At 42.1% G+C, this 22,320-nt stretch overlaps 1 protein-coding gene across 3 annotated transcripts; it reads right to left on the reverse strand.

The window, feature by feature from the left end:
* Positions 1–1,223: 1,223 nt before the first annotated feature.
* On the reverse strand, positions 1,224–22,072 carry add2 (adducin 2 (beta)). 3 transcript variants are annotated; one of them, XM_084552020.1, is made up of 15 exons: positions 21,849–22,072; positions 15,415–15,613; positions 14,778–14,919; positions 12,887–13,038; positions 12,335–12,415; positions 11,183–11,332; positions 10,773–10,916; positions 10,455–10,553; positions 9,886–10,062; positions 6,970–7,218; positions 6,052–6,168; positions 5,893–5,979; positions 5,674–5,800; positions 4,771–4,866; positions 1,224–2,522 (listed from the first exon to the last, which is right to left on the reverse strand). In XM_084552020.1, the coding sequence occupies exons 2-15, from the start codon at positions 15,559–15,561 to the stop codon at positions 2,266–2,268; spliced, it is 2,025 nt and encodes a 674-aa protein (XP_084408146.1). In that variant the 5' UTR covers positions 15,562–15,613; positions 21,849–22,072; the 3' UTR covers positions 1,224–2,265. The 3 variants fall into 3 exon arrangements, with proteins under 3 accessions (XP_084408146.1, XP_084408145.1, XP_084408147.1); XM_084552019.1 differs by lacking the exon at positions 21,849–22,072 and adding an exon at positions 17,790–17,942; XM_084552021.1 differs by lacking the exons at positions 4,771–4,866; positions 21,849–22,072 and adding an exon at positions 17,790–17,942.
* Between the last annotated feature and the right edge of the window lie 248 nt (positions 22,073–22,320).

Here is a 22,320-nt window from a genome sequence, read left to right on the forward strand (position 1 = left end):
CACGTTTAATGCAACTTCCTGTTTCATGGCGCATCAAAAAAACGTTGAGGGGCCAGCAGACCCACGCCACATAGACGAAAAGTCAAAAAGAAAATATGCTCATGTTCATCAAGGGTTCAACTACCTAATTCCATAGTTTTTGAAGTCTATCTGATAGGTTTAATGACTTAAAAAAAAATGATGATTAATTCCAATTTTCTCCAATTTTCTCCAATTTTCACACTTTTAATCAAAATAGCAGACTTCCTGTTGGGTTTAGAATATGGCTCCAAGAGACTTTTTTGTGCGTCCTGGGATGTTACATATACGTGACATATTTCCAGATTTTTAGACGCAACGGGCTTCAGGGGCTGGTCCGTACAAGGTCCGTAGGTGGCGCTACTGAGCCATTTTGCCACGCCCATGCTCGAGGCCCTGATACGTTGCAATTTTCGGGCAAACGAATCTTTCTGCAAATTTTCAGGACTTTTCGTGCATATTTGAAGTCGTGAGAATTTTTTAAAGACCCAGAAAAGAATAATAATAATAATAAAAAGAAACAGTACGAAAACAATAGGGTCCTTGCAACTCCGTTGCATGGCCCCGTTGGGCCCCTGCACTTCGTTGCTCGGGCCCTAATAATAATAAACAGTACGAAAACAATAGGGTCCTTGCACTTCGTGCTCGGGCCCTAATAAGAAAACCGCATTTTTACAGTTCTTATTACATACAAAAACTCATTTGTACCCACAATTCTTTTTTTTTTTTTTTTTTAAGAATTATGTGTTAGTTAGTTACATAAATAGTAGTTTATGTAGATCCATGGCGATCCATTATAGCGATCCATGTAGAGTGGAGGGCCAAGCCCTACAGTGCATCGATAAGGGGGTTTATGAACAAGGGGGTTTATTTGTATGTATGCTAAATATGCTAAGTATGCTAAATAATAGCCATCTGTTGAGGTGGGGCCTTTATTTTTCTTTTTTGATGGAGCCCAAAAACAATTGCTTGGTTTGCATGTTCTGACGGCATGCCCCTGTGTGCAAGCAACTCTACTGACTAACCTGGTCGTAGTTGTTATATTGTCCAACATCCATAACATTATATACCTTTTGCAATCCTCCTTTTGTATCATTTTATAAACATTTCACTCTGCAAGGCTACAGTAACATGACGGAAATATGAGACAAATAAAGTGTAAGGTAAGCAAGAGGAAGAGGACAGATGAAAAGCAGACGCTCAGCTGATTTTAAATCAAACTTGATCTTTAATGACTGATACATGGTAACCTTGCAACACTCACTTATACATTCTAATATAAAATAAATTAAAAACCATGAGCAAACATCACACATCAGCGTTTTGATAACAGCTACTGGCTCAAACAGAAAATAACTACTGTTAAGAGGTATTTTGCACACATACACCGAAAAGAAAATGAGAAAAGTGGAATGTTTAGTACCATCAGGCCCTTCTATTACTGGGTTTAAGACTGCATTGACAAGTAACAGATTCTTTATGCTTTATTCTTTTGGTTTTGATAGTAGCGCTCATAGCGGCTTGTTTTGTTGCCAGCATATTTTTCCTGGTTCCTCCCTGCTGTAATAACGTCAACATTTTTACACAAAACCAGCATTCAGAAGAGCACAATCAATAGCTATCAGTATATTTCTAAATGTACTGCACCTGTGCTCACAGAGTATACCTGCAACATCTATCTGATAATTAGAACCAAATCATGACTAGAAGATGAATAATATTATCAACCAAAGCGATGTCCTAGAATCTACATATGCCAAGTGCCTATACATGGATGAGAGGTGCATATTTCATGGGGACTTTAATTTCCACTGTGTCTTGCAAAGTTGTGGATTCGAAAAAGAAAGTATGAAACTAATTCTGAGTGGCGACTGCACAGGATCTCAGCAGTGATTCCAGAAAGGTACATGTCTGAATACCTGTACAGTGAAATAATGGACTGACAGCACAGCAGGTGTAATTAAGACGAGGGTAATACAGGGACAGTGCGTCTGTGTGTCTGTGTGTATGATCAGAAGTAGTGTCAAAATAATGGGTTGTGTTTCTGACCTTGGTCAAATAGTATGTGAAAATAATTTCCAGTGTTTAGTAGCAGCAGTAAAGTAAAATATGTAAAGGTCAATTTAGTGCACCGTGTTTGTGACTGACATCTTAAATGGCGTGGTGAACATCTGCTACTCAATCATACACTAGGAAGTATTTCACAGCAGTATTTCACCAAGGTCTGGTGCATCTGTGTTGGACGTCTCAGGTCTCTGCTTTCTCTTTCTGCTTCTTGCTCTTCTTCAGGAACGACGGCGGCTTGAACTTCTTTTTCTTCTTGGACGGGGACTTGGAGGGCGAACCCTCGGGGGTGCCACCTTGCGGTTTGGCAGGCAGAGCAGCGGGCGTGGAGGAGGTGTCGTTGGTTGAAAGAGCCTTCATCCCTTTCTCCAGTTCCTCTGTGGTCTGCTTCTCCTCCTCGCCTCCATTCTGAATGGCCGGAGAATCAGTCTTTTCCTCTTCTGCTCCGAGCATTGTTTAAAAGAAAAAGAGAAGCACAGAATAATCAACAATCAGGCGGAAGCTCTCGAGGCGACTGGAGCTGCAAAGCTACATGCTAGTCACTGCAGATGAACATGCTTGCTTAATGAGAAGTGGGTTGCTATTTGGTTTCTCTGTACTTACTAGTGAGACAAGACCAAAGCACCAGAAGTGTGCCCTATGAACCAGTGTGGAGTAACACAAAAAAGGAAAGACACACAGACAGAGGAGAGAAGAGCACAGTAGATACAGTAGCTAGAGAGACAAATGAATTTCCCTACCAAGGACTGAAATGTTCCAAATGTAAACCAAACAGTAGTCAGCAGACATTTTGACTCCATAACATGTTCAAGGCTGGTTCACAGCTAAACGAGTCTTCATTTTTGTTTAAGTCGATGAACTTGCTGTGTTCTTCTCTTATGTGGAGTCAAAATGTCTGGACAAAGATCAACAAAAGCCTGTGTTACTCCTTCATGAGACTCCACTCCAGTTTGTTCCAGCAGTGAGGGGTGTCAAATATCCAGAGAAACTAGGACACTGTCTTTGTAGAGAGAGGACACCGTTGAATATTTTAAACAAATGAAACACCATTCACGCCTATTGTAATAGGAGGATGCAGAAGGTCTCAGAATATCACTAGAGTATAACTGCAGCATTCTGAATGCTGTCTCATTTTGAGCTGACAAATGAATTTATCAAATTATAATAAGAAGGAGATTTGGGATAGAGACTGGATCATTTATACACTCACTTGCCAGTTCATTAGGTACAACGAAAAACGAAGGCATTCTATTATAACATTCCTACACTAAATCCTTATTCATGACCGTTATAATGTCCAGTATATATTAAAACACCATAAGGTGTGGTGCTGTTAAACTGGACTGAGTTAAACTCAAAAGTGTTTCTCTTATTTAGCCTAGCCCACTGACTAAAATGGGGTTGTCCAAATAATAGAAACATGTGTCAGTACAACACATTACACTTCAAAAGTACTACAAACCTACTGCCTCCAAAACACAGTTGAATCGTCGACAGCTGTCTCAGTTGAAGTTAAGATTTAGAGCAGGACTGTTAAAGTCCGAGCGTAAAGTACCACATACTTCCTGCATGGGGGGACACTTACACAAAATAACCAGAAAAAATAAGGTCCTCATACGGTGCCGATACAAAGTATTCACCTCTTTGGAATTTTCCTCTTACGTTGTTTGTATAAATGATAAATGGTTCATATATTCGGGCTATTATTAGAAGAAAAAATATATTTACTTTTTTTGTCAATTCATTAAGATCATATAATGTAATATAAGTGCTTGCATAAATGCTGAGCCCCTTTGAAGCGGCTGACCTTATTCAACAGAGGTCCAGGCAATTACATGTGCTAACAGTCCCTTCAGTTTGTGAAATGGAGATCACCTGAGCGCAAACTCGGCCCCCGTGCAATCTGACAGAACTTGAGCAAAGACGAATGAAGTAAAATTACAACGTCCAGATGTGCAAGCCTGATTGAGACCTGTCCACACAGACTGTGATTGTTGTCAAAGGTGCAGCTACTAAATACTGATTTGAAGAAGGTGAAGACTTATGCAGGCACTTATGTTAATTAATGAATTAATTTATTATTAATTAATTTAGCATATATTTTTAATTAATTGACGTAATTATGTAGAAATCTTTTTTTCACTTGACAGTATAGAAATTTTGTCAAAAAAGTCAAATTATGTTGACTGTGATTTATAAAAGCAACACAGTGGGAAAACATCCAAGGAGATGAATACTTTTTAAAGGCACTGTACTACTTTCTTCACTAAGTCTTCTACTGAATACCCATGTGCCGCTGAGCTCCAGAAAACATTGGAAGTTAAACCTTGTACTTGGCAATTTTGTAAAACAAGTACTTCTGAGATAAAACAAATACGTTATTATATTTATATCAAATGAAAAGGAAATAATCTACAGGCAATCCCTTTGACAATCTCTGGGAATATGCACAAAGCAAACATTCTGTTGCCTAGTTATGTCAGATTGTGTGCTGTCACAGGACAGAGTCAGTGTGTGTTTCATATGAGGAGGAGTAACACGGCTGTCAGTGAGTATGTGAAGCGCATGAGAGGGCAGAAGCAGCACTGAGTCACACATGAGCTCATGTCAGACTTAGAGCAGGCCGTGATTCGATAATCAGTACATAAGGCAAGCCGAGCAGAGGGTCAGCGCTCGGCCAGGCCTCACCTGACAGAGGAGGGTGGCTGGGTGGAGGGCTCTTAGCGGGGGAGGTAGCAGGGGTAGACTCCTTGTCATTAGCCACCTCCTCCTCCACCTCCTCCCCTACTCACACAAACACGCACACAGACACAAACAGTGAGTGACAGTGAGGGCTCGGCTGTGGGGCAAGTTAGACACGTGAGGCAAAGAGAAGTGAACAGTTTACACCACAAGTGAAGCTTGCTTAAAGGTGACGTGTGTGGCATTTTAACTTGATCACAAGATTTAACTAAGTCATGAACAAAAAAGATCAGAGAATGTCCACCCTCATCTATAGTTAATTTTATAGTAAATTACACGCAGTAAAAATGCTTCACACTAAAGAGATCTTAAAAGAATAGTTGGTAGAATGAAATGAAGTTAATTTTGAATTTGACATGCTGGTATTTAAAATGGTACACACAACACCTTTAAGAAGGTCAGAAGAAAGTATTAGATGTGAAAGTGAGTGGTGGCATATTAATCTGCATTTACTACACAGCCAAAAATATACAGACACCGTTATGGTAGCAGTGAATGACTGTTTGTCTGACAAATTAAATAAAACACTGATTTGATTGACTTTTTTTCTTTGGTTTTAGATCAAATCTAATCATTCATCTGTTTACTACTTTGCCCAACAGCATTTTCCTGCTTTCTAGACCAAGTTTAAGGGATGATGTTCAAGTGTCAAGTGTTCAAGTTTTAGCCATAAAGTGTATAAGATAAAACCTATTACTAAAGAAGGTCTATTGGTATAGTGTTTTAAAGAAAGATGTAATTAAAACAGTGGTTAGTTTATTATTAAATTAACAGACTTAAAGTCATTTGAATGAACTAAAATGGAGTTAATACAGCCATTTGAGCAGCTTTGAGTAGCATGAAGTGTACCATTGGTGCCTCCATCCTGTTTCCTCTGCACTTCCTTGCGGTACTCCTCCAGCTCCTGGTCCGTCAGCTGGTTGAAAGGGTTGGGAGGTTCTGGCTCTGGCGGGACTTTGGGTGGGCTGACCGGGGACTGATGGATGGACAGGCAGAAACACAAAATCACAGCTTTTAAGATCAAATGGAGGACTTGGAGAGGAAAAGAGGCAAAAGACTGCAATTTACCGGGGGACTGTCTTCTGTTATGACGCTGGCGAGGACTTGAGACTGCGGTCCTGCCGTTTTCATGTCCTGGCGATTCTGCTGTCGGATCTGAGGAGAGCAACACTGCTTTTATAAACCTTTTCATTTGGTATGACGGAAGCGAAGATGGGTGATAGTTACCTTGTTACGTGTCTCGATCACCTCTCGAGGGTTGGTGAAAAGAGGCACAAACTGGTTTGGGTTCTCTATCTTAATGGCTGTGCTGCCAGACTGTGTCATTTCTTCTGTCTTCTGCCACTAAAGGAGAGAAAACCAACATCAAAACAGTATCAAAGAGATTATGACATATAGATTCACTGTTAAAAAGCCTTTTCAATCCTTTAAAAAGGTGTATTTTTTGTTTTCATTAGAGGGAATCATTAATAGGACGTATGTTTTGCCAGCAGAGGGCAGACTCTGCACTGCAGGAGTTATTCCAGAGATGGTGGGCTTCCCCCTGCAATGCAGAGAACAGAAGAGAGAGGAAGGTGGGAGGGATTGCAAAGCTCCTCCCATTAGATGTAAGACAACCACTCTCATATTGTTTTTTTGTCTCTAAAGGAGTCATCGCTGCAGCTCTGCTACATCTTTCCTCTAAGGTATTTGAAAATAACCACAGAAGCCCCATGGTTGAATCAGAGGAAGAACTGTTGATTTTGGAAGCAGAAATAGACTTGGCTTCCAAATAAAATGTATATCAGAAAGATGTTAGTGTGTCCGCCTCCTCCCTGCATCATCTCAAAACGAGGCTCTTCATTTTGAAAAGTTTTGGGCTTTTTCGTCTGTCCTTCCTCTCAGCTTACCTTAATCTCACTTCTGGTTCTGATCCCTCTACTCTCCAGAGCTCCTTCATCATTTTTAGCCCTCCATATTCAAACTGACACAGTCCACCAATCCCCCGGGTTTAGCTCAGAACACTACTCCATATGTAGGTCACACTGGCCACATTTTGGTTGCTGATGTTTCAGTGTAGGATTAGCTACTACAATAACTAGTGTGGTCAGTGTGTCGAGTACTAATTCCCCGGATTCATCCACATCCTCCCTCACAGAGCCTCACAATGGTGCGCTGGTGTCCCGGGCTGGCTTGGTCCTGGCTGACTTTCTGATAGGTGTTGGGGGTGTTGAGCCATCGGGTCCTCTCCTGCTGCTGGCGCTGGGCAAAAGGGTGCTGCCTCAGAGCCGGGTGGACTCCGTCGTCGTCAAACTGGTGGAAGACTGTGACCGTCGCCGGCACCTCTACCTCCCTCTTCGTCCGCGATCGCTCTAGCAGCACGGGGAAGCGGTAGGCGTAGCCAGTACGGTAGCCCTGAAACACAACAGAGGGAAGCAGTTAGCAGCATTCTTTCCCACTACTTTATTGTGCACTATGTCATGTTAGGCTTAATCATAATAGTATGGTATTGATTACAATGCTACGATATCATTTAAGTAGTGTAGCACTTATCTTTGTTAAAAAGAAAGACACATTTCTTAAAGTCTGTCTTTGTACAGCCTCCAGAGCTGTGGAGTTTCTGTGGTTTGTACTTTTATTCCACATGAATGAAAGATGTATTTGATGTCTTAAACTACTCCAGAGGCCAGCTATACATTTGATGATTCTGCTGCTCCACATTAAAAGCTTTCCATCGACAATACCACAGGAAGGCTTTTATGCTTTTATTGTGAAGCAGCTACAGGAAATGCAGCAGTATTTGTTAAAGTGCCAGTGATGTGCTCACGTGATGTAGGGCAGATGGTGGAGACAAGAAAGCATTCACATCATCAGATAACTGAGGACAATAGGAACAGGAAAAGACTGGTTTCCTCCTGGTTGTTGTGGGGTGTGTGTCTGTGATGGATTTGTTTTATGTGAATGAATTCTCTCGTTGTTACGTAGTGATCATGAGCAATTTGTTTTCAAGGCTTCCTTGGAAAGTTGATTAAGTCACTAACAGACAGATTTGGTTGTATTAAAGTACGGACACACCAAACCCAAAACTAAGCACTATCCACAACAAAGGCTGACCTGGGAGGCTAGGAAGGGCTACAAACTGTTGCACACAGCTGGACTATTCTGAAACATGCTGATCAGTTGCTCTTCATTTTATTCATTCTAGATGGCCATGTTGTTGTCACAATATCCCTGTTTCTAATGATCAGATGAGATGAAGATGTTGATCAAGAAAAGCTTTCCATGTGCTTTTTAAACCTTTTCATTTTATTGCTTCGTTTCCTTCTCATGAACTGGGTTTCTAAGATAAACAGTCAATCAAAGGGACCTCACTGACCAACTCATTCCACTTCCTGACTCTGAATAATCTGAAAAGCCGGAATTAGGGGTCAGACTAGTGGCGTCCTTGTCAACACTAACAAAACCAGGGTCACAAATGCTCACCGACGGCCCAATACAGACCACAGACTAGCGTTGGTTTGTCACGTACATATCATCCTCTGAATTGAATTACCTTAAGGAAAGACTTATGTTGAATTGTATTTACAAGTCAGACAATAGTAAATAGTCATGTACAATAAAAGTGGGTCTTCAGTGGGATATTTCCTGTGCTTTCTGTAAGACGATCACTTTTTATTCTGTGAGGTTAAAAAAGCTGTAGCCGCAGTGAGCTGGCTATGATGCAAGCCTTTTAGCGTGCCACACTTTTATTTCCCACAAATCGTAGAACAGATAATCAATCTAGCACTTTAGCCTCACACTGCCATAAAGTTGGGAGATTAAAAGAAGAATGTTTAAAATCAGGAGATCAGATATCCTGACTTGTAGTCTGTGGCAGGGGTGGAGCAGCAATTTTAAAAGTGGGGGGGTTCTAGGGGTAGCACATGAGCACCGCAACCGCCTTTGGCCCCTGTTTCAGTCTCTTTCTAGATTTTCTTCATCAGGATATGCAAATAATATTGCATTGCCTGGACTTCCCTTCCTCATCCTACATAAAGAACTCAGTGTTAATATTCCTGAACATGGAAGTGTTGAAATATTTTATGTAAACTTGATTTTGATGAGGAAACATTCATTCCTTTTGTTGTTCTTTTATCTGCTTTATCGTACTCTATATTATTATTTTATTCGTCTTATTAGATAATAAGATTTTAATAGTTTTATTGCATTTCATTGTCTTCATTTCTATTCTTTTCTAGTTTCTGAGAGCAATAACAGGGATGAGTTGATGTAGGGGATTTTCTTCATTGAAAAGAAAGTCTTAAGCTCCAACAAATACCTTTAAGTTACGTAAATGAACACATATGGCATTAATGCAAGAATATGTACTACTACAAAATTGAATTAGTTCATTTATGGATTGACAGCTTTCTGTTTCCCTCCTGTCTCCTAATTACATGACAACTTGAGTGGAAAAATAAGTCAATCTTCTGCTGCCTTTTCCTTTTTGGCATTCCTAACAAAAAGAATAATGCTTGCAAAACTTTGCATTAACTTTGTTTGCCACCTGGCTTGCTTAATAGTTTCGTTATTTACAGAGAAAATTCGACATTATTAACTAGTTAAATTATCGTTTCATACCGCTGCTCTGTTTGCTGTCTGCTGCTGCGAGTGAATGGTCGGCAGCTCCGTGTTAGTGTTTACTTTGCCGGGCGGCCGGGACTAGTGGGTTTGGTCAAATGACTGTGATTGGCTGGATGGCTGTCAATCAATCTAACTGTCTGGGGGACTGAGGTGCGCTCCATTTCAGTACGCTGGTACACAGCCAGGGCGGGCAAACGGTTTAATACCTTAGGAAAAAGTGGGGGGGATGAAATCAGTTTGTTGAAAAAGGGGGGGTGTTGCAACACCCCCATCCCCCACGGGTGTGACGCCCATGGTCTGTGGTATGCATCAAAGTACAACAACATTAGATCTAACACATCCTATAATCAGAGTGACTAGCATCCATGCTCTGTATCACAAGCATTAGCTCACCAATGAGCCACAGAAATCTGAAGGAAACTGATTCTCATGTGTAAAATTGGTGTCCGTGTTTCCTACCAGGTTATCCAGAGTTCTCATGAGGGCCTCAAACTCATGCTCCCCGACACGGCTCTTATGCAGGGGTCCAAAGGTGGAGCCGGCCCAGCCGACGGTGCCGGTTGGGTTGGGTTTGTGAATGGCCCGATCCAGAAGAATCAGGTTCTGTTCTCCACCGGCAGAACACAACGCTGACACCTGGTGACACAAGCAAGCACCATTAAGGCCAGAGTCTCCTCAGTGCCATGCACAAAAAGCATCTTTACCATATCTATTGTGAATGAGGAAAATATAACCTTGCGGTAGTTTACAAGCCTCTGTGATCTTATTGTCAGGTTTCTGCTTCTCTATAAAGCACTGTCGCACCTGCAGTACTACTGCAGTGTTTCTTTGGCATCTGACACTCCTATAGTGTATTATACTGCAGTGCAGAGCTGCTGGGTGAATTACAGAGAAAGGGTACCAAGAGAAGGGCAACCGCCTAAGTGTAAAACTGGTGCATCTACATTAGCTTCTGTTCAGTTTTTCATACACACCCACACCTGCCACGGCAGCACTTTGTCAGTGTACTGTGTGTGTTTGTGTGTTACCTGGATCTGGCAGGCAGCCTGGATGTGGTAGATGGTGTAGAAGGCCTCCTCCACAGACTCCCCCAGAGCCACAATGCCGTGATTTCTCAGCACCAGAACCTGGGATGAATCACAAAATACACTTACAGAATAAAACTAAATCAGCTGTGACCACCAGCACCTGCTCCAATAATTAACCCAGAGTAAGGCCACATCACCTTATACCTTACACTTCATTCATCATCAAATATGAAACAAATGTGGGAGGCAAAGGCGCAGCAGTTGCTGAATGAAGTAATTATATGTGACATTTATTTTTGTCTCTTGTGGGCTGCTTACCTTACAAGTGGGTCCTAAGCTCTTCTGCAGCTCCACTCTGTCCTCCTCCTCCTCCATGACTCCGTTGTAGTCATAATAGGCCACGTCACCAACCAGCAGAGCCTCATGGGACAACGGCAGGAGGCCACACTTCATAGCTGAAACCTGGGGACAGTTAGCTGTCAGTCGTGGCAGTAAAGGTCATGACAGGCACATTCGTAGTGTTAAGTCACAATGTGGAATGACATTGGAGCTTAAACTCTGTAAGACAGCACTGAAACTGCTACACCTCACATTTAATTTGATTTAAAATGCGCAATGTTAATGATGTGAGAGACAATCAACTGTGTGTTTGCGTCTCCTTCAACCAATAAGACGCAGTTGTAAGCTAAGACCGTGCTCCACCTCAGACTGGACCCAGGCTGACTCACCGCAGCTGTGGACGGAGTGTGGAGGTGAAACAGACAGCGAACGTCTGGCCGGGCCGAGTAGATGGCAGAGTGCAGGCTGAACTTCTCGGTGTCCACTCCCAGGTTGGTGCTGCCTCTCTCCACCACTTCACCCAGGATATTCACCTTTACCTGTGAAAAGGTACAGTACTTTAGCACGTGCACTGCTTTAAAATACGTCATCCGTAGTTTGACAGAAAGTTTGGTTGTCAACATAATGAATTGTGCTTAAACCATTGATATTCTAATACAACAAGTGATAAGTGTTATTTGTAGCTGCATGAATGTTTTCTGTAACTTGCTTCAAGACACCAAGACATAGCAGCAGTTCCTTTAAGTCCTGCAAGTTGTGAGGTGAGGCCTCCATGGGTAGGACTTGTTTGCTCAGCATCAAGAGATGCTTGATTGGGTTGAGATTTGGGGAATTTAGAGGTCAACTCAACACAATGAACTTGTTGTTCCTCAAACCATTCCTGAACCATTTTTGCCTTGTGGCAGGCTTTAGGTCACTGCCATCAGCGAACACGGTTTTACATGGAAACATGATGTAAAAGCCAACATGATTCATCAGACCAGGACACCTTCTTCCATTGCTCTGTGGTCCAGTTGTGATGCTCAGATGTCCAGTGTAGGAGCTCTCGACAATGGACAGGGGTCTGCGTGGACAACTCGACTGGTCTGTATCTACACAGCCCCATAAAAAACAAACTATGAAGCACTGTGTGTTCTAATACATTTCTATCAGATCCAGCATAAACCTTTTTCATCATTTTGAGCTAGCTCGTCTGTTGGTCCAGAACCCAGCTTTTATTCCCCATGTGCATTACAGAGCCTTGACCGCATGTGGGCCTCTTGCTGGTTCACTGCTTTTCCTTTCTTGGATCATTTGTGATAGGTTCCACCACCAAAATGAGAACAACCCACAAGAGCTACAGCTGTGGAGATGCTCTGGCCCAGTCTTCTAGCCATCACAATTTGGCCCTTGTCAAAGTCGCTCAAACCCTTCAACTTGCCCAACTGTCCTGCTTCTAACATTAACTTTGAGGACAAAATGTTCATTAGCTTTCTAATATAGAGAGAGACCGTATACCGTATAGTCATGCACTCTACGGTGAAACCCAAATCCTGACTCACCAGACTGGATCCAGTCACTTCACTGTAGGCCAGGCCGTCTGGAAGCACCAGAAAATGTTCCTGTTCTTTGCTCACACGCAGCTGTAAAGATGAGTGATATTGGTGAGAACACATGACGGCAGCAGAGTAAAAACTTATTATACTGTGAAAAAACTCTATTGGTGTAAGTAGATCTCTGTCATCTTCATAACCTAGTCACCAGAGCACTTCTCTTCTGTATCTACTGCTCAAAATGCAGGTTGATATGCCCCATGTTTCATTTTAATCCTACTCATATAATATGTAGATTAATAGCTTTTCCTCTGTTCATGTTTGGATCTAACTGACAGGGCATTAATACTGCTGTCAAATCGATCAATGACTCATTACAAGTCCATTCTACTTCTTCTCCACTTATCAGACAGCTCAAGTCAGCTGCAGAAGTAGATTAATGCAGAGACAAGCTCAAGCTCATCCTCTATCGGGCTCTAATGACCAATCAAAGTGTCTTTCACAAGCTAAAAGAAAATAAAAGAGTCAGGAATGCAATGGATGAAAGGCAGCAAAACCAACCGTGAGGCACGTGCGGCTGATCTGGGCCCAGCCGTAGAGGTCGAACAGGCGATGGGTGCTGGCCAGCTTGCAACGCATCAGCCTCTCGCCCTTCACCATGCTGCCGGGCTCCCAGCCATGCAGGTCGTTGATGGGCGTCACCATCATCATGTCTGCGCAGCGGGTGGAGGAGAGAAAACCAGACAAAGAGAGCAGAATGAAGATGGTAGTGTGGGAGTGACTGATTTGTTTAAATGTGCCCATTTCAAAACAAGCATGATTTTAAAAATGCTTATCGTTTACACTTTCTTTATTTGCCTCGGTTTCCTGATTACATGGAAATCTTTCCTTTTGTTATCAGTTTTCAGCCTCTCCCTCCCCTTATGTACTCAAGAGCCTATTACAAACACAGATAAATGTTCTCCTGATTAAGTTATTGGTGCTTCTCATCCAGTGTATTACAATTCTTTTTCCTTCAGTCATGAGAAACAGTGGACTGATACTAATGCATTTTCAGTAATAGACATTTCTCTCAGAGGAAGTTCTAACTTGTCACAGGAAGAACAGCCCAGGTGGAACTAAAACCATTATTGATGACTCAAGTCCATTTACACACTGAAAGGTGGCCAGGGACCGCCAACACCTCCCACGCTCATCTGTCTGCAGACAGCTCTGCCAGTGCACATTCTCTCAGGGTTAATATGGTTTAAGTTAACAAGCACATCAGTGATAGAGCTGCTTCAAATCGATCTTTTATTAGGTGGGCAAAAAAAGTCTGTAATGTACATCCATTGTCTGATTTCAAGTGGTTTGATAAATCATCTCTACATTGTGGGCCTACAGGGACTTGTTTCTACCCTCAGGTAATGTTATCGGATGTTGATTGACTTTGTAGCCTGGAAGATTATCCATCATATTTTAACATTTGTGGATACTAGGAGAAAAAAATAATAAATATGCACCACCGATTGAAATGTGTTTAAGCTGCTTGGCCGGAAAAAAATCTTCATATCAAAAGATAGTGGCCACGCCCTGCTATGCTCCCAACCAAATCAAAGAGCACAAACAGCTTGTGCAAATCTCACACTGAACAAATCCCTGTATACTCTGTCCGCCATAGTTTGAAAGTTTTTGAAAATACATATATGCAAACAAGGAGGCAGCCACCAACCAAATAGCAAATAAACAACAACTAAGAAATTATCAAGAGGAAATTAAAGAAACGTCATGGTGGTCAGAGACAACACTTAATGCGCTAAAAAAAAATTAATATTCAAGTTAACAGCTGGTTGCCTTATAGTGGATAGTAACGACTCAGGCTGACAACAAAACACTGGGATTAACTTTGTGTTCATGTGATGTCAGAATATTCCCAAACATTTTGGCACACGACTTGCTGACTTGACGTCACATATGAAACACGACAGAAGTCCATAACCCTTACTCAGACTTGGCAAATGTTAGCAAACCGTTTCCATTGCTCTTTGTTGTCACGCAAAGAGTGGATAATAATGGATAATAGAGATTTACGCTGACGGCAAAACTTTTGGGCTAACTGTGTGCTCGTGCAATGTAAAATTGTGAAAATTAACCTTATTTCTACCTTAAATCAGGACAACAACTCAAATAACACAACTCGACAAGTTGTGCACCAAGCTTAAAAGTATATAAACACACCAAGTGAGAAATACGACTCCCCCGTAGATGGGGGGAAATTAGAGCATCCGAGGAGCATGTGAATAAAGAATTACCTTGTAGGTAAAAACAACACTGCAATGCTGCTTTTTCAAAGTGACTTGCAACAAATCTAGCCACGAACAATGTTTGTGCATATGTGGTCAACAAAACTGCAATTTATTTGAAAGCGTACTCAATATATTAAAAGTCTATGCAAAAGGAATTCAATACATACTGGAAGGAGAGACAGGGAGTGCAGCTGGAGAGCCATGTGAAGCCATGAAATCGGCCAGCTGCCTCAGGGCCCATAGGTTGGATGAGCTGCCGCCTTTCTTCATCTGCTCCTGGATCAGCACATCCAGCTCCTCTCTGAATGACTGAACACACACAGATCAGATGTCAATAAATTGTCACACATATATGTATGCACAGATTATACATAATAATATTCATTTAGAGTCTTTAAACATCTCTGTCTTCGTTGACCTCTCGACTGCCTCCGACTAAAACTCATGCTGTCAGAATAATTTGCTCTAATCACATAAACATTCATGTGGGCTTTGAACACATGCGCTGATTAACAAACACTCCTACACACTACAGGGGTGATGGTGAGTAAACATATTTAATGAATCAGTTTCTTATCAGAACTCCTTTTAATTCACATTCACTCATGTGGCGCTTCATGTTCATCAGCGTCCACTGCCGCCCTCCCTTATGCACTCAGAATGGGCTCCGGCTCTGACAGTAACTCAAGCTGTCAAGCGTCATTTGAGAACAGATTTATTTGAGGAGATAATCACATCTAGGGAGGAGGGACAGTAAGAGAGAGGGGAAAAGGAAAAATAATAAATCGTAGTGACAGGTCTCACCGGACTCTGGAGGAGGCTGGAGATGCGTTTCTTATGCTGAGGTCCGGAGCCGGGGGTGGAAGGCTGAGGAGACTGGAGGCCCTCGGGGACCCCATCACTGGGGCTGCGCTGCACCGGAGTGCCCTTAGGGGTGGGAGACTTGCTCATCTTCTACTGTTTTTGAAGTGGGTGTCTTACAACCAGGTGTGGGAGGAGAGAACTGTAAAAAAGAAGGATACGGTAAACCACACTACAGCTAGCTGTCAAATAACAGCAAACACTTGGTCTCTGTTGATTTTATTTGTATGTTGCGGAAGGAGGTAACACAAGTTTAAACTAAAAATACTTAAAATTCTGTTATGGTTGAAATTGGTGCATGTCTATTCCATTTAAGTACAAATAAAGAGAGAGAGAGGGTTCCAGAAGCAGACATCTGAAAGTCAGCATTTTGTAAAAGACAAAGGCGTGGCTGGGCTCTCGTTACTCTCTACATAAAAACGAATCCTACAGACGTCTGCTGCTTTCAGAAACTATGCAATTCATGTAACAAAAAGCCAGCACATATTCAGAGATTGGATTCTTTTCATTTAAATAAACGTCTGCTAAATCATTCTGACATTATGACAAGGGTAACAGAATGAAGACTGAGCCTCACAGTATTTGGACTTGTGGCGACATTCCTGCACAAAATCACAAGCCGCAAGTTAGTGGTGCATGATCCATCACACAACATTACGACAACATCATAGGCTGTGATTATGGTATCGCCTATGCAAGTGGCCTTCACTGTTTTAAGGATTTTCACTATCGCGCAGTTGTGTTAACATTGTTCTGTAATTATGCAGCTAAAAACCTATCCAACTGCTATTCAGCTATGTTGACTTTCTCTGTAGGTTTCAAACTATGCCGACTCGAACCAAGCAGCTCATTGAAGGTTAATAAATGTTGAACAATTACTTTTACAGAAATGACTGCAGTGTAGAGAAGAGAGAAGACGCTGGAGTAAATTGTATGTTGGATGCATGAAAGAGCTGAGCTTGTCCGGCCCTTGGAGAAAATGCATATCAGTTAACTGGGGAAGCTACTTAGATGAGTGGCGAAACGTCTTCAAGAAACTCTACAAGCCCTGCTTTCAACTTTCCTTGAATATACTATAACCTGGATGACTGAGAACCTTCATAGACATTTTAGACCGACCACAGCTGTTGCAGTCTGCATCGCTGCATCATGTAGTTACATTTCCAGCAAGGTGGCATAAATCTAAGCGGAGTTCTAACTATACAGAAGACGCGTTTGCGATCGCTGAGTGAGAGTCTGAAACACATCTGTGCAGTTGGTACGTATTGCCATAGGTGCTGCAAAAGAAATCAAAAAAGAGATCTTAAGCCACTTATCCATTATGTAAAATATGACTGGCCCTTCCATACAGCTGGAGCATAAGACACATTTCAGTCTGTTAATGTTCCTGTTCATTCACAATAAGGTGAACACAGTCAACAGGAATTGGAGCAGATAGGATTTAAAAATTAAAGACGCAATCACAAAAATTCTATGAAATAAAGTCTAAACTCACGCCGATCAGCCACAACATTAAAACCACTGGCAGGAGAAGTTAATAACATTGACCATCTTGTGACAATGCAATGTTGTGCTGGGAAACGTTTGGACCCGGCATTCATACGGATGTTACTTAGACATGTAGCACCCACCTAGACCAGACCAGACACCCCCACCCCATAGCGATGACACTCCTTGATGGCAACAGCCATCCCCAGCAGGATGCAGCCTGACACGGGCACACACACAAAAATGGTTTAGGAACAACTTGGTGTTGACCTGGCCTCCAAATTCCCTAGATCCCAAACTGATGCACTGGAGCAAGCCTGAAGGCTCAGAAGGCCCATTCTCTGATGAGTCAGAACTGTTTTGGCGGCACAAGGGAGACCTACACAATATTAGGAAGATGGTCATAATATAATGTGTGATAGGTGTATACAAGATATATACTCCTAAAGCAGCAGCCACATTCTTTTCAGATTAAGAAGACACTGCCATCAAGGCGTTGTTATTTACTTCATAGCTAGAAGTGCAAATGGGAGTAAAATCTTCCATAGTCCATGCATTCAAGGTGCACAAGAGCGCTGCTGAAGGATCACACAGTGCACATCAGTAAAGACAGAGTCTGAAGGGATCCAGCCAACATGATCAAATATTAAACAACTATCCATTCAATCGAAATGCTCCGTAAACTTAATTCAACTCTAAATACTTTTGTGTCTTACACTGATATTAAAAACTGAGTTCACTGTAAGTACAAAAATAAACAGCAGAGTGGAAGGCATTGAGCCTTCATTTGCTTGTATTTCCAAATGGCAGCATTAAGCTGAAAAACCTACCCTTGCATTAAGGATGCTGTATTCCTCGGGGCCCTGGCTGGTGGAAGTGCAGAGCTGTACAAAATGCAGCATTAGCAGTGAGAGCTCACATGCAGACAGCAGAGTCAGAGCCACTAACAGGAAGTTAGCAAGTGATACGGCTCGGTAATTGGAGAAAGAGTAAAGAGTTACCGTAAGGATCTACAGAGGAGAGCTGGCCCCTCCCCGTCTGACATGCACTCAACTCACACACTGTCCTGCAGGGAGCAGATAAGGTCCCAAACACCACACCCTCCCTCCTCTGCTGACTAACTGTCTTAATTACTCACTCACTCACTTGATTAGTTGCATCAGTAACACAACAGTTTGTATAACCTTAGCTAACATGCACTCTCAGCACCATCCTTTATATTTCTAGCTCTCAGAGCAGGCATTTCATGCACTCATTCCAAAGTTGCAAGAGAAAGAGATCCATGTGCATGACTGGACCTTGCTGCACTGCAAATGTAAAACTCTGCCAGATGACTAAACCTTTAATGGAGTTCCTGAATAAACAGTGCACTTTAACCTGACAACATCATGCTGTCAAAAAAACATCAGCATTAAACCCTCCACACAGAAATGAGCATTGTGTTGTATGGAAACCTAACAGGTCTTAGATTATTAGGGAAAAACAGCTCTCAACTTAACACTGAATATTATGTGATATTCAAATGAATTCAGATGAATATCACGTATATAAACCAGCAATCACTCTATAAAAGCCCAGAAAAGCAGCAGCTCTCTCTTTCTCTTTCACAATAGAGGATGCTTCACAGTGTATATGACTGTGCTTCTCTCTGGGGGCAGAGGGGGCCCAGCTGCTGACAGGCAGCAAACAGAAAGACTCCCTCTCCAGGGAAGATCCTAATGACTACGGGGGGAGACATGGAGCTCTGGCTGCTGGCCCACCATCCTCCACCTCTTATCTTTAGTCTCACTGTAATGGCTGACCGTGCTGCATCATCACCTTACTTTCTTTCATAAAAGCTCAGGAAGTAATGGAAATGATTTCCTGTCTCCACTCTTGCAGCTGGCTTGAAACCAAACAGTCGAATCAGAGTTTCAGTATCACTTACGTGGACATAAACATATTATTCATAAACTTCTTCTCCTCTGATCAAAACCATGCAATAAAAAGAAGAAAGAAGCAGCCCTTATAGCACCTGATATTCACACATGCATGTAATGACTGCTGTAAATCTACTCAGTAGCCGTGGGTTTAGGCCTCTTGAGCCAGAACATCCAACTCTGGATTGATTTTCTCCAGCTCTGCTTTTATTGAATTTATGTCATAATGGCCAGTGAAGCAGTAATGCAAATTGGTTACAACAAATCAGGATCTTAACAGTTTTTCAAAAGAGGTAAAGCTGAGAAATTTTGAGTTTTTACTTTCTAAACATGCTTCAACTCCTGTTCAGCTCATATTACTGTTTCAACAACTCTTTTATAATCCACTGTGAAACATGTTTAGACGTGAGAACAAAACAAAAATCCTCAATGCACTGCAATTTCTCCTGGATTGCATACGGTATATTTACATAAAAATGCATTTTATTGAACAAACTGAATTTGTGCAACATATCAAGACACAGGTTAGCCTTCACTAAACCTAATTAATATGGCATGTTTATATTATTTAATAGGGAGACTTTTCTATATTACATCCCAATATAAATGAACTCATTAACTATGAATATAGTGTCTTGCAGAAATGCAGCATATACCCAATGAAAACGCATTAATGCATGGAGGTATAATAAACAATGCTGCCTTTAATGGGAAATTTGGCTTCCACCTTGCAGCCTAAAGCTTAGCGACTGAGTCCATTTAAGTCAAAGGAGTCTTTAAGTAGTCCTTAAGTAGAATGATAACTCATTTCAGATTACAAAGGTAATTAAAAGGCTTTTCTGTGTCTTAGTTTCTAATTATTACAGTTTGTTTAATCCAATTCATGTCCATTCATATGGCGTCTAATACAACCGAATCGTCTTGAGGCAATTTACAGAACCCACAGCCTGAAACGTCCACAGCAAGCAAGAATCTCTCTTAACGGAAAGAAACCTTGAGCAAAACCCAGCTCATACAGGAGGATCCAATCTGCTTGAGGCCTGACAGGTAGAGACAAACAAACAGAAGCGGGCGTTGAGGCACAAGAGAAGGACAGAAACCCTGTGCAAATCCCATGACTTGATATCTATAGGTAGTGAGTATCTAGGTGCTTCAAATAAGATGACTTCAGTTATGTCTAAACATAGAAAGCTACCAGTCATCCAAGTGTTTATGTCTTCAAGGTGTGTTTAGAGCTTAATTGATAAGTTTCATCTGGCTGGATGTCATCTCCATAGCAACAGAAATGTATGCAGTGCTTCATAATAATGTTATAATAAAAACATGCATAATGTAAAAAGTTTTGGCCCCAGCACAGAACCCTGTGGAACTCTTTTGAATAAGTTCAAGAATGATCACTGATATGGACACATTGGAATATGATTCTAACCAGTCTACTGCAATAACACTTTCCAGTCTCTTGAGGAAAACACTATGATCAGTGTCAACCGCAACACTGAGCTCTTGCTGCTCAGTGTCTTATGTGTTTTAGTTTAAATTAAACCACTTAATGTTGAATATAACACAAGGTCTCCTGTAACATAACCCTAATTTTTAACTATAGTCTTATTTCTTTTGGTCTTCTTTTACTCTTTTAACAAGAACATGCAAATAAGGTGCGTTCTAGGATTGATGTCTGTGAAGGTTCTTGGTCATCCAGGTCATGGTATATCCAAAAAGCATTTAAAAAAGGCAACTGGACGTGTAGAGTTTATTTTTTTTGGGAAGCTGTTTCACCACTCACCTGAGTAGCTTCTTCAGTTCTAGGGAACTGGTGGGAAGTTTGAGGTTTAAATAGGAAACTCTGTGGGTAACCCATCAGAAACTTGCTTGACTTGTTTCTGTAAACAACCCAAAATTGGTGCAGCTAATTTCCAATAACTGTTAGATATTTACCCGTCGTTGAGGGGGGACTGTTTGTCCCTGTCCTCTAGTGCTCTAACATCCTTTGTCATTCAGAGGACAGACCCAGACACAGTCTGCTTTTACATTCCTTCTTAAAACTAATTTTTATTTTCTAGATTTTAACTCAGCTTTACCGCTACTCATTTTATTGCGACAAAATTTATTTTAATGCAATACGTTTAATTTACCTTTTAGTATCATTCCACGAATTAATTCACCTGACCTGAGAGCCACCCCATGGTCAATGTCTTCCATTGTGCAATGGGGGATCTAAATAGGGAGCTGCAAAACACAGTGTGAACAGGCCTGCTGGTCTATTTGTCAAGAGAGAGCAGAGCAGTATGCAACATATAAAACCTACAGCTTCGCATTTCAGTGCACCACATTGTTTTCTGTGATTTTGTGGACATCCTCTGTTCCTCTCCCCGCGCTCTGCATGGCTGCCTAGCAACACTCCTCGCACGCTGCAGCATCAGGACCAGCACCAGCAGAGACGATCTGCTAATGGCCTCCCGCAAAACGCAGAGGCAAACGGCGACAGCACAACGCTGGATGACCCTACTCTGTACAGAAACGAGCAAAGCCACATCCCAAATGACCAAAAACGAACGTCTGACACGGTCAAAAAGGCGTTAAACGCTGCATGGCTAAGGCAGCGGAGAGGAGCAGCCATCGCAAAACATGGGACCGTGCAGCCATCGGGCCACTATCTGCAGACCATTAGATTAGGAAATGGAAGAAAAGGGAAATCATAAACTAACTGCTATGTGCAAAGGCACCGAGTTGCGTTTTTAACAATGATTGCCAGCATGCACTGGAGTATTTAGAGAGAGAGCTACACGCATGTATGATCGACAACAACACGGTAAACATGAAGAGAAATCACCGTGTCAGACACCATGAGCGCAGTACGCACACCCCGCTCATGCACGCGTCAGGGAGGAACCTGTACTACGCCCAGTCGTTGTCGTTTCACCATGATCGCCTCGCTCGACACAACACAAACACCATCACTAGTGTACTCACCTCAGTGCATCCTCAGGACCGAGTCTGCTGTGCGGGTGCGGCACACCCACAGCCCACGGCCGTCCTCAGAATAAAGCAGATGTAGTTAATTACAACCAGTCTGTCTGTACTGGGTTGCGACACCAGAGCTCCTTTGTCAGACTGTTTTCAGGGCCTCGGCTGATACCAAGTCAATGGACCCTGGTGTTTTGCATCGCTCAGCGCGCCTGGACCAGCCCACTGCCACGCCTGTCCACAGTCTGACACCCAGCCTCCCCCACAATAAAGTACATCGGCAATCTTGCCAGTGCACTTGGTTATTGTGTGTGTAAAGCACAGTCCTGGCGGATTTCTGAAGCCGTGATCTAAAACGATGTTTAGTTGTTCAGGCCCATGACGACAAAATATACAACAGGCGCCACCCTCAGTTTTAACTGAGAAGAGCATATTAAATAATTGTGTCACATTCACAGGAGATATAAGCCACCTACAC

The sequence above is a fragment of the Chelon labrosus genome (genome assembly GCF_963514085.1).
Source record: "Chelon labrosus genome assembly, chromosome: 9".
Classification (NCBI taxonomy): domain Eukaryota; kingdom Metazoa; phylum Chordata; class Actinopteri; order Mugiliformes; family Mugilidae; genus Chelon; species Chelon labrosus.